The 15,121-nt window shown below is 50.0% G+C and overlaps 1 protein-coding gene across 1 annotated transcript in view; it reads right to left on the reverse strand.

The window, feature by feature from the left end:
* DNAH14 (dynein axonemal heavy chain 14) overlaps positions 1–15,121 on the reverse strand; it is a 1,015,490-nt gene that overhangs the window by 96,869 nt on the left and 903,500 nt on the right. The window contains exons 56-57 of the mRNA XM_088449338.1: positions 2,765–2,926; positions 1,074–1,265 (exon numbers count right to left, since the gene is read on the reverse strand). Of these exons, the coding sequence (XP_088305464.1) occupies positions 1,074–1,265; positions 2,765–2,926 (354 nt within the window). The remainder of the gene's footprint in view (positions 1–1,073; positions 1,266–2,764; positions 2,927–15,121) is intronic.

The following is a 15,121-nucleotide window of genomic DNA, read 5'->3' on the forward strand; positions in this document are numbered from 1 at the left end:
CAGAACTCATTGGACGCTTCACAGTGCAGATGGACAACGACCCGAATCATACTGCAAAAGCAACCAAAGAGTTTTTTAAGGCTAAAAAGTGGAATGTTATGCAATGGCCAAGTCAATCCCCTGACCTAAATCCGATTGAGCATGCATTTCACTTAAATGAAGACAAAACTGAAGGGAAAATGCCCCAAGAACAAGCAGGAACTGAAGACATTTGCAGTAGAGGCCTGGCAGAGCATCACCAGGGATGAAACCCAGCGTCTGGTGATGTCTATGCGTTCCAGACTTCAGGCTGTAATTGCCTGCAAAGGATTTGCAACAAAGTATTAAAAAGTGAAAGTTAGATTTAGGATTGTTTAGTTGTCCCATTACTTTTGGCCCCTTAAAAAGTGGGAGGCACATATAGAAACCGTTGTAATTCCTACACCGTTCACCTGATTTGGATGTAATAACCTTCAAATTAAATCTGAAAGTCTGCAGGTAAAGCACATCTTGTTTGTTTCATTTCAAAGCCATTGTGGTGGTGAATAGAGGCCAAAATATGAAAATTCTGACAATGTCCCAATATTTATGCACCTGACTGTAAATCTCTACTAAATATAAAAGTTGGCAGCAGAACAGCATCAATACTGGGGCTGGAACCTTGTGGTGCTGTGTTGGGGTCAACATTTAAAACTTTTGTCCACACTGAAATAAAAGCGGTGACCTTTATTTCGCCATACACAGGTGTCACCTGTCTCTTTATTACATAGGTACATTTTGCATGTGAATTGCGCCAGTATACCAAGGGTGGAAAGGGCACCAGCCGTTTGAGGAGCAATTCACATGAGTTTACCACAAGACCATTGGTTCGCAACCTCAACCCTCCAACAGGTCATGTTATTTCTGACTGTGGAAGCAGGTGAGATAAGTACTGACCCAGCAAAATAGATTAACTCACCTGTGCATGATTAAAGCAATGTACAAAGCATGATCTGCTGGTGGTACTTGGGGACTGGATTTGAGAATCCCTGCATTAGACTATCCAAAGGAACTTTCTATAAACTAAGCTTGTTCTAGACACAAGAGGAAGTTACCTGATTATGCTGCACCAGATCCTGCTCGGTGATGTACCCCCCAGCTACTCTCAGCAGCGCCTCCTCTGGCCACTCGTTGTACCAGTCTATAGTGCAGCAGTTCACCAGAGACGGGTGCGACCGACAGTGCTCCCGAAATGTCTGTCCTGCGGGGCTCAGCGCCAGAGCAACATGCAGATTACACCGTACACGCTGTAGCCATGCACAAGAGAGTGAGAAAGTGTCAGAGAACATTATATACAGTATATATATATATAATATACACCAGACAGAAACACTGCACCAACAGAGCCGCTTATCCTCCTTGTTCTCTCTGCGTTCTGGGCATCAGTGACCATTTAACACGTGGGACTCATTAAATAACGATGCTGCATCCAGATGCAAAATGGTCACTGCACCACGGCAAGTAGCAATTTACTGTAATCTTCCTACGGCAAGTAAGACAATGAGAGCAGGGGTCTGATTGGCTACTATGGTTTAGGGAAATGTTTGCACCAAAATGCAATGTATGCTAAGGAGCCATTGTGCCCATGTGCAAATGCTGACGTCAAACACTAGGGCAGCGGTTCCCAAACTTTCCTGAATCACAGCACCCCTAGGCCAGGGGAAATTCAGCAAATATCATTAGATGAAGTAAATTGTGCTCAGCTGCCGTCCTGAATGTCAGTAATGTGGTGGGGGACAGGGTTCTGCAGACCCTCCAACATGACCTGTTCCATTAGGTACAAAATGCTCTGCTCCTGGGCTTCCTTCTTAGTTTATGATTGCAGTCACCTGTGTAGAAACACCTGTCTCATCTATTAACTAGTTCAACACAGGTGTCTGCAATCATTCATTAGGTGGGAAGTCCAGGAGCAGAGCGATTTGTACTTGATGGAACGGGTTATGTTGGGGGGGATCGGTATGAAATACCGCCGGACGAAGACCGGCAACAGAAGATCCCGACAGGTAAGTATTTTTACTATTACTAACCCTACCGCCCCCTAACCCTATCCCTTAGGGGTGCCGAACCCTAACCCCCCCTGTAAGTACCTAAACCTAACCCCCCTTTGCCCGCAGCTTAAACCTAAGTTTCCCGGGGGGGTGCCTAGCCCTAACCTCCCCCTGGGGGTACCTAACCCTAACCCCCCCCTTTACCCTAGTCTAACCCTAACCCTCCCAGGGTGGTGCCTAACACTAAGTCTCCCCCAGGAGCCGCTAACCTACCCCCCCCCCCCCTTCGTTCGGTATGCCGGGCGTCAGGATTTCGCCTATCATTAGACCCCTGCCAGGATTATGCTGTGGGTGGTGACCCACAGCTATACGAGCGTCCAGGAGGACGCTCCATATTAATGGAGGTGGGCCCTGATTCAGAGCGAGCGTTCTTGTCAGAGCGTCCGGCTCTGAATCAGGGCCAGAGCCCGGTACACAGCTGCACGCAATTCCACCAGCCAACAAATTTCGCGATGTTTAGCAAACTGCAGGTGTCGGAGGCGCCCGTTTTACATTTAACTCTAAATCAGGCCCATTATGCTTCTATGATGAAATACATGGCGACATTATATTAATTTTACACATATTTAAAACTTCTATTTTGATAATATCACCCTTTAACGCATCTCCCTTCCTTGCAGCACATATACTATATATTTATGATCACAGTACAGCATGGCATACACAATTCTAGTGGGGTCCACACTGCTCTGCTCTACCTGCAGGAAGAATGCCAGCATGGACTGGGGGCTGTCAGACACATTGGCCTCTGCTGCCTCTGCTTTCAGCTCCACAAAGAGACCTTCCAGCTCATCCTTGTCAAAGAGATCGGGAACTTCTCCGGAGTTCAGGATGCAGTTTATATCTTCTAGGAAAGAATCCTGTGCCAGACACAAAGGTAGATATGTACATCAGTGCTCTCAGGTGTGAAAAGGTAGGTACGCCGATTATATGGTGATACTGGGAGGTAAATTCATATAGTTGTAACAGAGACAGGTGGGTCACTATGAAATGGAAGTGGTAGATAATAGGAGTAGTAGCTGGAGAGGGAATAATGTGGTGGAAAGGTAAGTGGTAGATAATAGGTACAGTGTCTGGAGAGTGGGGATCATTGTGGTGGACAGGTGAGTGGTAGATAATGGGAGTAGTGGCTGTAGAGAGGGGATGATGTGGTAGACAGGTGAGTGGTAGATAATGGGAGTAGTGGCTGTAGAGTGGGGATGATGTGGTGGACAGGTGAGTGGTAGATAATGGGAGTAGTGGCTGTAGAGTGAGGATGATGTGATGGACAGGTGAGTGGTAGATAATGGGAGTAGTGGCTGTAGAGTGGGGATGATATGATGGACAGGTGAGTGGTAGATAATGGGAGCAGTGGCTGGAGAGTGGGGATGATGTGGAGGATAGGTTACTGGTAGATAATAGGAGCAGTGGCTGTAGAGTGGGGATGATGTGGTGGACAGGTGATTGGCAGATAATGGGAGCAGAGGCTGTAGAGTGGGGATGATGTGGTGGATAGGTGAGTGGTAGATAATTGGAGTAGTGGCTGGAGAGTGGGGATGATGTGGTGGATAGGTGAGTGGTAGATAATAGGAGCAGTGGCTGGAGAATTGGGATGAGGTGGTGGACAGGTGAGTGGTAGATAATGGGAGCAGTGGCTGTAGAGTGGGGATGATGTGGTGGACAGGTGAGTGGTAGATAATGGGAGCAGTGGCTGTAGAGTGGGGATGATGTGGTGGACAGGTGAGTGGTAGATAATGGGAGTAGTGGCTGTAGAGTGGGGATGATGTGGTGGACAGGTGAGTGGTAGATAATGGGAGCGGTGGCTGTAGAGTGGGGATGATGTGGTGGATAGGTGAGTGGTAGATAATGGGAGTAGTGGCTGGAGAGTGGGGATGATGTGGTGGACAGGTGAGTGGTAGATAATAGGAGCAGTGGCTGTAGAGAGGAGACGATGTGGTGGATAGGTGAGTGGTAGATAATGGGAGTAGTGGCTGTAGAGTGGGGATGATGTGGTGGACAGGTGAGTAGTAGATAATAGGAGCAGTGGCCGTAGAGAGGGGATGATGTGGTGGACAGGTGATTGGCAGATAATGGGAGCAGTGGCTGGAGAGTGGGGATGATGGGGTGGACAGGTGAGTGGTAAATAATGGGAGTAGTGGCTGTAGAGTGGGGGTGATGTGGTGGAGAGGTGAGTGGTAGATAATAGGAGCAGTGGCAGGAGAATTGGGATGATGTGGTGGACAGGTGAGTGGTAGATAATGGGAGTAGTGGCTGCAGAGTGGGGATGATGTGGTGGACAGGTGAGTGGTAGATAATGGGAGTAGTGGCTGTATAGTGGGGATGATGTGGTGAATAGGAGACTGGTAGATAATAGGAGCAGTGGCTGTAGAGTGGGGATGATGTGGTGGATAGGTGAGTGGTAGATAATTGGAGTAGTGGCTGTAGAGTGGGGATGATGTGGTGGAAAGGTGAGTGGTAGATAATTGGAGTAGTGACTGTAGAGTGGGGATGATGTGATGGACAGGTGAGTGGTAGATAATGGGAGCAGTGGCTGTAGAGTGGGGATGATGTGGTGGATAGGTGAGTGGTAGATAATCGGAGCAGTGGCTGTAGAGTGGGGATGATGTGGTGGATAAGTGAGTGGTAGATAATGGGAGCAGTGGCTGTAGAGTGGGGATGATGTGGTGGACAGGTGAGTAGTAGATAATAGGAGCAGTGGCTGTAGAGTGAGGATGATGTGGTGGATAGGTGAGTGGTAGATAATGGGAGTAGTGGCTGTAGAGTGGGGATGATGTGGTGGATAGGTGAGTGGTAGATAATGGGAGTAGTGGCTGTAGAGTGGGGATGATGTGGTGGACAGGTGAGTGGTAGATAATAGGAGCAGTGGCTGTAGAGTGGGGATGATGTGGTGGACAGGTGATTGGCAGATAATGGGAGCAGTGGCTGGAGAGTGGGGATGATGGGGTGGACAGGTGAGTGGTAAATAATGGGAGTAGTGGCTGTAGAGTGGGAATGATGTGGTGGACAGGTGAGTGGTAGATAATAGGAGCAGTGGCTGGAGAATTGGGATGATGTGGTGGACAGGTGAGTGGTAGATAATAGGAGTAGTGGCTGTAGAGTGGGGATGATGTGGAGGACAGGTGAGTGGTAGATAATGGGAGTAGTGGCTGTAGAGTGGGGATGATGTGGTGGATAGGTGACTGGTAGATACTAGGAGCAGTGGCTGTAGAGTGGGGATGATGTGGTGGATAGGTGAGTGGAAGATAATTGGAGTAGTGGCTGTAGAGTGGGGATGATGTGGTGGATAGGTGAGCGGTAGATAATTGGAGTAGTGACTGTAGAGTGGGGATGATGTGGTGGACAGGTAAGTGGTAGATAATGGGAGTAGTGGCTGGAGAGTGGGGATGATGTGGTGGATAGGTGGGTGGTAGATAATAGGAGCAGTGGCTGGAGAATTGGGATGATGTGGTGGACAGGTGAGTGGTAGATAATGGGAGCAGTGGCTGTAGAGTGGAGATGATGTGGTGGATAGGTGATTGGTAGATAATAGGAGCAGTGGCTGGAGAATTGGGATGATGTGGTGGACAGGTGAGTGGTAGATAATGGGAGTAGTGGCTGTAGAGTGGGGATGATGTGGTGGATAGGTGAGTGGTAGATAATTGGAGTAGTGGCTGTAGAGTGGGGATGATGTGGTGGATAGGTGAGTGGTAGATAATTGGAGTAGTGACTGTAGAGTGGGGATGATGGGGTGGACAGGTGAGTGGTAGATAATTGGAGTAGTGGCTGTAGAGTGGGGATGATGTGGTGGATAGGTGAGTGGTAGATAATGGAAGTAGTGGCTGTAGAGTGGGTATGATGTGGTGGACAGGTGAGTGGTAGATAATGGGAGCAGAGGCTTTAGAGTGGGGATGATGTGGTGGACAGGTGAGTGGTAGATAATGGGTGTAGTGGCTGTAGAGTGGGGATGATGTGGTGGACAGGTGAGTGGTAGATAATGGGAGTAGTGGCTGTAGAGTGGGGATGATGTAGTGGACAGGTGAGTGGTAGATAATGGGAGCAGTGGCTGGAGAGTGGGGAAGATGGGATGGACAGGTGAGTGGTAGATAATGGGAGTAGTGATTGTAGAGTGGGGATGATGTGGTGGACAGGTGAGTGGTAGATAATAGGAGCAGTGGCTGGAGAATTGGGATGATGTGGTGGACAGGTGAGTGGTAGATAATGGGAGTAGTGGCTGTAGAGTGGGGATGATGTGGTGGATAAGTGACTGGTAGATAATAGGAGCAGTGGCTGTAGAGTGGGGATGATGTGGTGGATAGGTGAGTGGTAGATAATTGGAGTAGTGGCTGTAGAGTTGGGATGATGTGATGGATAGGTGAGTGGTAGATAATTGGAGTAGTGACTGTAGAGTGGGGATGATGTGGTGGACAGGTGAGTGGTAGATAATGGGAGCAGTGGCTGTAGAGTGGGGATGATGTGGTGGATAGGTGAGTGGTAGATAATGGGAGCAGTGGCTGTACAGTGGGGATGATGTGGTGGATAGGTGAGTGGTAGATAATGGGAGCAGTGGCTGTACAGTGGGGATGATGTGGTGGATAGGTGAGTGGTAGATAATGGGAGCAGTGGCTGTAGAGTGGGGATGGTGTGGTGGATAGGTGAGTGGCAGATAATGGGAGTAGTGGCTGTAGAGTGGGGATGATGTGGTGGATAGGTGAGTGGTAGATATTGGGAGTAGTGGCTGTAGAGTGGGGATGATGTGGTGGATAGGTGAGTGGTAGATAATGGGAGTAGTGGCTGTAGAGTGGGGATGATGTGGTGGATAGGTGAGTGGTAGATAATGTGAGTAGAGGCTGTAGAGTGGGGATGATGTGGTGGATAGGTGAGTGGTAGATAATAGGAGCAGTGGCTGTAGAGTGGGGATGATGTGGTGGATAGGTGAGTGGTAGATAATTGGAGTAGTGGCTGTAGAGTGGGGATGATGTGGTGGATAGGTGAGTGGTAGATAATGGGAGTAGTGGCTGTAGAGTGGGGATGATGTGGTGGACAGGTGAGTGGTAGATAATGGGAGCAGTGGCTGTAGAGTGGGGATGATGTGGTGGATAGGTGAGTGGTAGATAATGGGAGCAGTGGCTGTAAAGTGGGGATGATGTGGTGGATAGGTGAGAGGTAGAAAATGGGAGCAGTGGCTGTAAAGTGGGGATGATGTGGTGGATAGGTGAGAGGTAGATAATGGGAGCAGTGGCTGTAGAGTGGGGATGATGTGGTGGATAGGTGAGTGGTAGATAATGGGAGCAGTGGCTGTAGAGTGGGGATGATGTGGTGGACAGGTGAGTAGTAGATAAGAGGAGCAGTGGCTGTAGAGTGAGGATGATGTGGTGGATAGGTGAGTGGTAGATAATGGGAGTAGTGGCTGTAGAGTGGGGATGATGTGGTGGATAGGTGAGTGGTAGATAATGGGAGTAGTGGCTGTAGAGTGGGGATGATGTGGTGGACAGGTGAGTGGTAGATAATAGGAGCAGTGGCTGTAGAGTGGGGATGATGTGGTGGACAGGTGATTGGCAGATAATGTGAGCAGTGGCTGGAGAGTGGGGATGATGGGGTGGACAGGTGAGTGGTAGATAAAGGGAGTAGTGGCTGTAGAGTGGAGATGATGTGGTGGATAGGTGAGTGGTAGATAATAGGAGCAGTGGCTGGAGAATTGGGATGATGTGGTGGACAGGTGAGTGGTAGATAATGGGTGTAGTGGCTGTAGAGTGGGGATGATGTGGTGGACAGGTGAGTGGTAGATAATGGGAGCAGTGGCTGTAGAGTGGAGATGATGTGGTGGATAGGTGAGTGGTAGATAATAGGAGCAGTGGCTGGAGAATTGGGATGATGTGGTGGACAGGTGAGTGGTAGATAATGGGTGTAGTGGCTGTAGAGTGGGGATGATGTGGTGGACAGGTGAGTGGTAGATAATGGGAGTAGTGGCTGTAGAGTGGGGATGATGTGGTGGACAGGTGAGTGGTAGATAATGGGAGCAGTGGCTGTAGAGTGGAGATGATGTGGTGGACAGGTGAGTGGTAGATAATGGGAGCAGTGGCTGGAGAGTGGGGATGATGTGGTGGACAGGTGAGTGGTAGATAATGGGAGCAGTGGCTGGAGAGTGGGGATGATGTGGTGGATAGGTGAGTGGTAGATAATAGGAGCAGTGGCTGGAGAATTGGGATGATGTGGTGGACAGGTGAGTGGTAGATAATGGGAGCAGTGGCTGTAGCGTGGAGATGATGTGGTGGACAGGTGATTGGTAGATAATGGGAGTAGTGGCTGTAGAGTGGGGATGATGTGGTGGATAGGTGAGTGGTAGATAATGGGAGCAGTGGCTGGAGAGTGGGGATGATGTGGTGGATAGGTGAGTGGTAGATAATGGGAGAAGTGGCTGTAGAGTGAGGATGATGTGATGGACAGGTGAGTGGTAGATAATGGGAGCAGTGGCTGTAGAGTGGGGATGATGTGGTGGATAGGTGAGTGGTAGATAATAGGAGCAGTGGCTGGAGAATTGGGATGATGTGGTGGACAGGTGATTGGCAGATAATGGGAGCAGTGGCTGGAGAGTGGGGATGATGGGGTGGACAGGTGAGTGGTAGATAATGGGAGTAGTGGCTGTAGAGTGGGGATGATGTGGTGGACAGGTGAGTGGTAGATAATAGGAGCAGTGGCTGGAGAATTGGGATGATGTGGTGGACAGGTGAGTGGTAGATAATGGGAGTAGTGGCTATAGAGTGGGGATGATGTGGTGGATAGGTGACTGGTAGATAATAGGAGCAGTGGCTGTAGAGTGGGGATGATGTGGTGGATAGGTGAGTGGTAGATAATTGGAGTAGTGGCTGTAGAGTGGGGATGATGTGATGGATAGGTGAGTGGTAGATAATTGGAGTAGTGACTGTAGAGTGGGGATGATGTGGTGGACAGGTGAGTGGTAGATAATGGGAGCAGTGGCTGTAGAGTGGGGATGATGTGGTGGATAGGTGAGTGGTAGATAATGGGAGCAGTGGCTGTACAGTGGGGATGATGTGGTGGATAGGTGAGTGGTACATAATGGGAGCAGTGGCTGTAGAGTGGGGATGATGTGGTGGACAGGTGAGTAGTAGATAATGGGAGCAGTGGCTGTAGAGTGAGGATGATGTGGTGGATAGGTGAGTGGTAGATAATGGGAGTAGTGGCTGTAGAGTGGGAATGATGTGGTGGACAGGTGAGTGGTAGATAATGGGAGTAGTGGCTGTAGCGTGGGGATGATGTGGTGGACAGGTGAGTGGTAGATAATGGGAGCAGTGGCTGTAGAGTGGAGATGATGTGGTGGATAGGTGAGAGGTAGATAATAGGAGCAGTGGCTGGAGAATTGGGATGATGTGGTGGACAGGTGAGTGGTAGATAATGGGTGTAGTGGCTGTAGAGTAGGGATGATGTGGTGGACAGGTGAGTGGTAGATAAAGGGTGTAGTGGCTGTAGAGTAGGGATGATGTGGTGGACAGGTGAGTGGTAGATAATGGGAGGAGTGGCTGTAGAGTGGAGATGATGTGGTGAACAGGTGAGTGGTAGATAATGGGAGTAGTGGCCGGAGGGTGGGGATGATGTGGTGGACAGGTGAGTGGTAGATAATGGGAGCAGTGGCTGGAGAGTGGGGATGATGTGGTGGATAGGTGAGTGGTAGATAATAGGAGCAGTGGCTGGAGAATTGGGATGATGTGGTGGACAGGTGAGAGGTAGATAATGGGAGCAGTGGCTGTAGAGTGGAGATGATGTGGTGGGCAGGTGATTGGTAGATAATGGGAGTAGTAGCTGTAGAGTGGGGATGATGTGGTGGATAGGTGAGTAGTAGATAATGGGAGTAGTGGCTGGAGAGTGGGGATGATGTGGTGGATAGGTGAGTGGTAGATAATGGGAGTAGTGGCTGTAGAGTGAGGATGATGTGATGGACAGGTGAGTGGTAGATAATGGGAGCAGTGGCTGTAGAGTGGGGATGGTGTGGTGGATAGGTGAGTGGTAGATAATAGGAGCAGTGGCGGGAGAATTGGGATGATGTGGTGGATAGGTGAGTGGTAGATAATGGGAGCAGTGGCTGTAGCGTGGAGATGATGTGGTGGACAGGTGATTGGTAGATAATGGGAGTAGTGGCTGTAGAGTGGGGATGATGTGGTGGATAGGTGAGTGGTAGTTAATGGGAGCAGTGGCTGGAGAGTGGGGATGATGTGGTGGATAGGTGAGTGGTAGATAATGGGAGAAGTGGCTGTAGAGTGAGGATGATGTGATGGACAGGTGAGTGGTAGATAATGGGAGCAGAAGCTGTAGAGTGGGGATGATGTGGTGGATAGGTGAGTGGCAGATAATGGGAGTAGTGGCTGTAGAGTGGGGATTATGTGGTGGATAGGTGAGTGGTAGATAATGGGAGTAGTGGCTGTAGAGTGGGGATGATGTGGTGGATATGTGAGTGGTAGATAATGGGAGTAGTGGCTGTAGAGTGGGGATGATGTGGTGGATTGGTGAGTGGTAGATAATGGGAGTAGAGGCTGTAGAGTGGGGATGATGTGGTGGATAGGTGAGTGGTAGATAATAGAAGCAGTGGCTGTAGAGTGGGGATGATGTGGTGGATAGGTGAGTGGTAGATAATTGGAGTAGTGGCTGTAGAGTGGGGATGATGTGGTGGATTGGTGAGTGGTAAATAATGGGAGTAGTGGCTGTAGAGTGGGGATGATGTGGTGGACAGGTGAGTGGTAGATAATGGGTGTAGTGGCTGTAGAGTGGGGATGATGTGGTGGACAGGTGAGTGGTAGATAATGGGAGTAGTGGCTGTAGAGTGGGTATGATGTGGTGGACAGGTGAGTGGTAGATAATGGGAGTAGTGGCTGTAGAGTGGGGATGATGTGGTGGACAGGTGAGTGGTAGATAATGGGAGTAGTGGCTGTAGAGTGGGGATGATGTGGTGGACAGGTGAGTGGTAGATAATGGGAGCAGTGGCTGTAGAGTGGAGATGTTGTGGTGGATAATGAGTGGTAGATAATAGGAGTAGTGGCCGGAGAGTGGGGATGATGTGGTGGACAGGTGAGTGGTAGATAATGGGAGTAGTGGCTGTAGAGTGGGTATGATGTGGTGGACAGGTGAGTGGTAGATAATGGGAGCAGTGGCTGTAGAGTGGGGATGATGTGGTGGATAGGTGAGAGGTAGATAATGGGAGCAGTGGCTGTAGAGTGGGGATGATGTGGTGGATAGGTGAGTGGTAGATAATGGGAGCAGTAGCTGTAGAGTGGGGATGATGTGGTGGACAGGTGAGTAGTAGATAAGAGGAGCAGTGGCTGTAGAGTGAGGATGATGTGGTGGATAGGTGAGTGGAAGATAATGGGAGTAGTGGCTGTAGAGTGGGGATGATGTGGTGGATAGGTGAGTGGTAGATAATGGGAGTAGTGGCTGTAGAGTGGGGATGATGTGGTGGACAGGTGAGTGGTAGATAATAGGAGCAGTGGCTGTAGAGTGGGGATGATGTGGTGGACAGGTGATTGGCAGATAATGTGAGCAGTGGCTGGAGAGTGGGGATGATGGGGTGGACAGGTGAGTGGTAGATAAAGGGAGTAGTGGCTGTAGAGTGGAGATGATGTGGTGGATAGGTGAGTGGTAGATAATAGGAGCAGTGGCTGGAGAATTGGGATGATGTGGTGGACAGGTGAGTGGTAGATAATGGGTGTAGTGGCTGTAGAGTGGGGATGATGTGGTGGACAGGTGAGTGGTAGATAATGGGAGCAGTGGCTGTAGAGTGGAGATGATGTGGTGGATAGGTGAGTGGTAGATAATAGGAGCAGTGGCTGGAGAATTGGGATGATGTGGTGGACAGGCGAGTGGTAGATAATGGGTGTAGTGGCTGTAGAGTGGGAATGATGTGGTGGACAGGTGAGTGGTAGATAATGGGAGTAGTGGCTGTAGAGTGGGGATGATGTGGTGGACAGGTGAGAGGTAGATAATGGGAGCAGTGGCTGTAGAGTGGAGATGATGTGGTGGACAGGTGAGTGGTAGATAATGGGAGCAGTGGCTGGAGAGTGGGGATGATGTGGTGGACAGGTGAGTGGTAGATAATGGGAGCAGTGGCAGGAGAGTGGGGATGATGTGGTGGATAGGTGAGTGGTAGATAATAGGAGCAGTGGCTGGAGAATTGGGAGGATGTGGTGGACAGGTGAGTGGTAGATAATGGGAGCAGTGGCTGTAGCGTGGAGATGATGTGGTGGACAGGTGATTGGTAGATAATGGGAGTAGTGGCTGTAGAGTGGGGATGATGTGGTGGATAGGTGAGTGGTAGATAATGGGAGCAGTGGCTGGAGAGTGGGGATGATGTGGTGGATAGGTGAGTGGTAGATAATGGGAGAAGTGGCTGTAGAGTGAGGATGATGTGATGGACAGGTGAGTGGTAGATAATGGGAGCAGTGGCTGTAGAGTGGGGATGATGTGGTGGATAGGTGAGTGGTAGATAATAGGAGCAGTGGCTGGAGAATTGGGATGATGTGGTGGACAGGTGATTGGCAGATAATGGGAGCAGTGGCTGGAGAGTGGGGATGATGGGGTGGACAGGTGAGTGGTAGATAATGGGAGTAGTGGCTGTAGAGTGGGGATGATGTGGTGGACAGGTGAGTGGTAGATAATAGGAGCAGTGGCTGGAGAATTGGGATGATGTGGTGGACAGGTGAGTGGTAGATAATGGGAGTAGTGGCTATAGAGTGGGGATGATGTGGTGGATAGGTGACTGGTAGATAATAGGAGCAGTGGCTGTAGAGTGGGGATGATGTGGTGGATAGGTGAGTGGTAGATAATTGGAGTAGTGGCTGTAGAGTGGGGATGATGTGATGGACAGGTGAGTGGTAGATAATTGGAGTAGTGACTGTAGAGTGGGGATGATGTGGTGGACAGGTGAGTGGTAGATAATGGGAGAAGTGGCTGTAGAGTGGGGATGATGTGGTGGATAGGTGAGTGGTAGATAATGGGAGCAGTGGCTGTAGAGTGGGGATGATGTGGTGGATAGGTGAGTGGTAGATAATGGGAGCAGTGGCTGTAGAGTGGGGATGATGTGGTGGACAGGTGAGTAGTAGATAATGGGAGCAGTGGCTGTAGAGTGAGGATGATGTGGTGGATAGGTGAGTGGTAGATAATGGGAGTAGTGGCTGTAGAGTGGGAATGATGTGGTGGACAGGTGAGTGGTAGATAATGGGAGTAGTGGCTGTAGCGTGGGGATGATGTGGTGGACAGGTGAGTGGTAGATAATGGGAGCAGTGGCTGTAGAGTGGAGATGATGTGGTGGATAGGTGAGTGGTAGATAATAGGAGCAGTGGCTGGAGAATTGGGATGATGTGGTGGACAGGTGAGTGGTAGTAATGGGTGTAGTGGCTGTAGAGTGGGGATGATGTGGTGGACAGGTGAGTGGTAGATAATGGGAGTAGTGGCTGTAGAGTGGGGATGATGTGGTGGACAGGTGAGTGGTAGATAATGGGAGCAGTGGCTGTAGAGTGGAGATGATGTGGTGAACAGGTGAGTGGTAGATAATGGGAGTAGTAGCCGGAGAGTGGGGATGATGTGGTGGACAGGTGAGTGGTAGATAATGGGAGCAGTGGCTGGAGAGTGGGGATGATGTGGTGGATAGGTGAGTGGTAGATAATAGGAGCAGTGGCTGGAGAATTGGGATGATGTGGTGGACAGGTGAGTGGTAGATAATGGGAGCAGTGGCTGTAGAGTGGAGATGATGTGGTGGGCAGGTAATTGGTAGATAATGGGAGTAGTGGCTGTAGAGTGGGGATGATGTGGTGGATAGGTGAGTGGTAGATAATGGGAGTAGTGGCTGGAGAGTGGGGATGATGTGGTGGATAGGTGAGTGGTAGATAATGGGAGTAGTGGCTGTAGAGTGAGGATGATGTGATGGACAGGTGAGTGGTAGATAATGGGAGCAGTGGCTGTAGAGTGGGGATGGTGTGGTGGATAGGTGAGTGGTAGATGATAGGAGCAGTGGCTGGAGAATTGGGATGATGTGGTGGACAGGTGAGTGGTAGATAATGGGAGCAGTGGCTGTAGCGTGGAGATGATGTGGTGGACAGGTGATTGGTAGATAATGGGAGTAGTGGCTGTAGAGTGGGGATGATGTGGTGGATAGGTGAGTGGTAGATAATGGGAGCAGTGGCTGGAGAGTGGGGATGATGTGGTGGATAGGTGAGTGGTAGATAATGGGAGAAGTGGCTGTTGAGTGAGGATGATGTGATGGACAGGTGAGTGGTAGATAATGGGAGCAGAAGCTGTAGAGTGGGGATGATGTGGTGGATAGGTGAGTGGCAGATAATGGGAGTAGTGGCTGTAGAGTGGGGATTATGTGGTGGATAGGTGAGTGGTAGATAATGGGAGTAGTGGCTGTAGAGTGGGGATGATGTGGTGGATAGGTGAGTGGTAGATAATGGGAGCAGTGGCTGGAGAATTGGGATGATGTGGTGGACAGGTGAGTGGTAGATAATGGGTGTAGTGGCTGTAGAGTGGGGATGATGTGGTGGATAGGTGAGTGGTAGATAATGGGAGCAGTGGCTGTAGAGTGGAGATGATGTGGTGGATAGGTGAGTGGTAGATAATAGGAGCAGTGGCTGGAGAATTGGGATGATGTGGTGGACAGGTGAGTGGTAGATAATGGGTGTAGTGGCTGTAGAGTGGGGATGATGTGGTGGACAGGTGAGTGGTAAATAATGGGAGTAGTGCCTGTAGAGTGGGGATGATGTGGTGGACAGGTGAGTGGTAGATAATGGGAGCAGTGGCTGTAGAGTGGAGATGATGTGGTGGACAGGTGAGTGGTAGATAATGGGAGCAGTGGCTGGAGAGTGGGGATGATGTGGTGGACAGGTGAGTGGCAGATAATGGGAGCAGTGGCTGGAGAGTGGGGATGATGTGGTGGATAGGTGAGTGGTAGATAATAGGAGCAGTGGCTGGAGAATTGGGATTATGTGGTGGACAGGTGAGTGGTAGATAATGGGAGCAGTGGCTGTAGCGTGGAGATGATGTGGTGGACAGGTGATTGGTAGATAATGGGAGTAGTG

Source organism: Taudactylus pleione, unplaced genomic scaffold, assembly GCF_031769625.1.
Source record: "Taudactylus pleione unplaced genomic scaffold, aTauple2 ptg000483l, whole genome shotgun sequence".
Classification (NCBI taxonomy): Eukaryota; Metazoa; Chordata; class Amphibia; order Anura; family Myobatrachidae; genus Taudactylus; species Taudactylus pleione.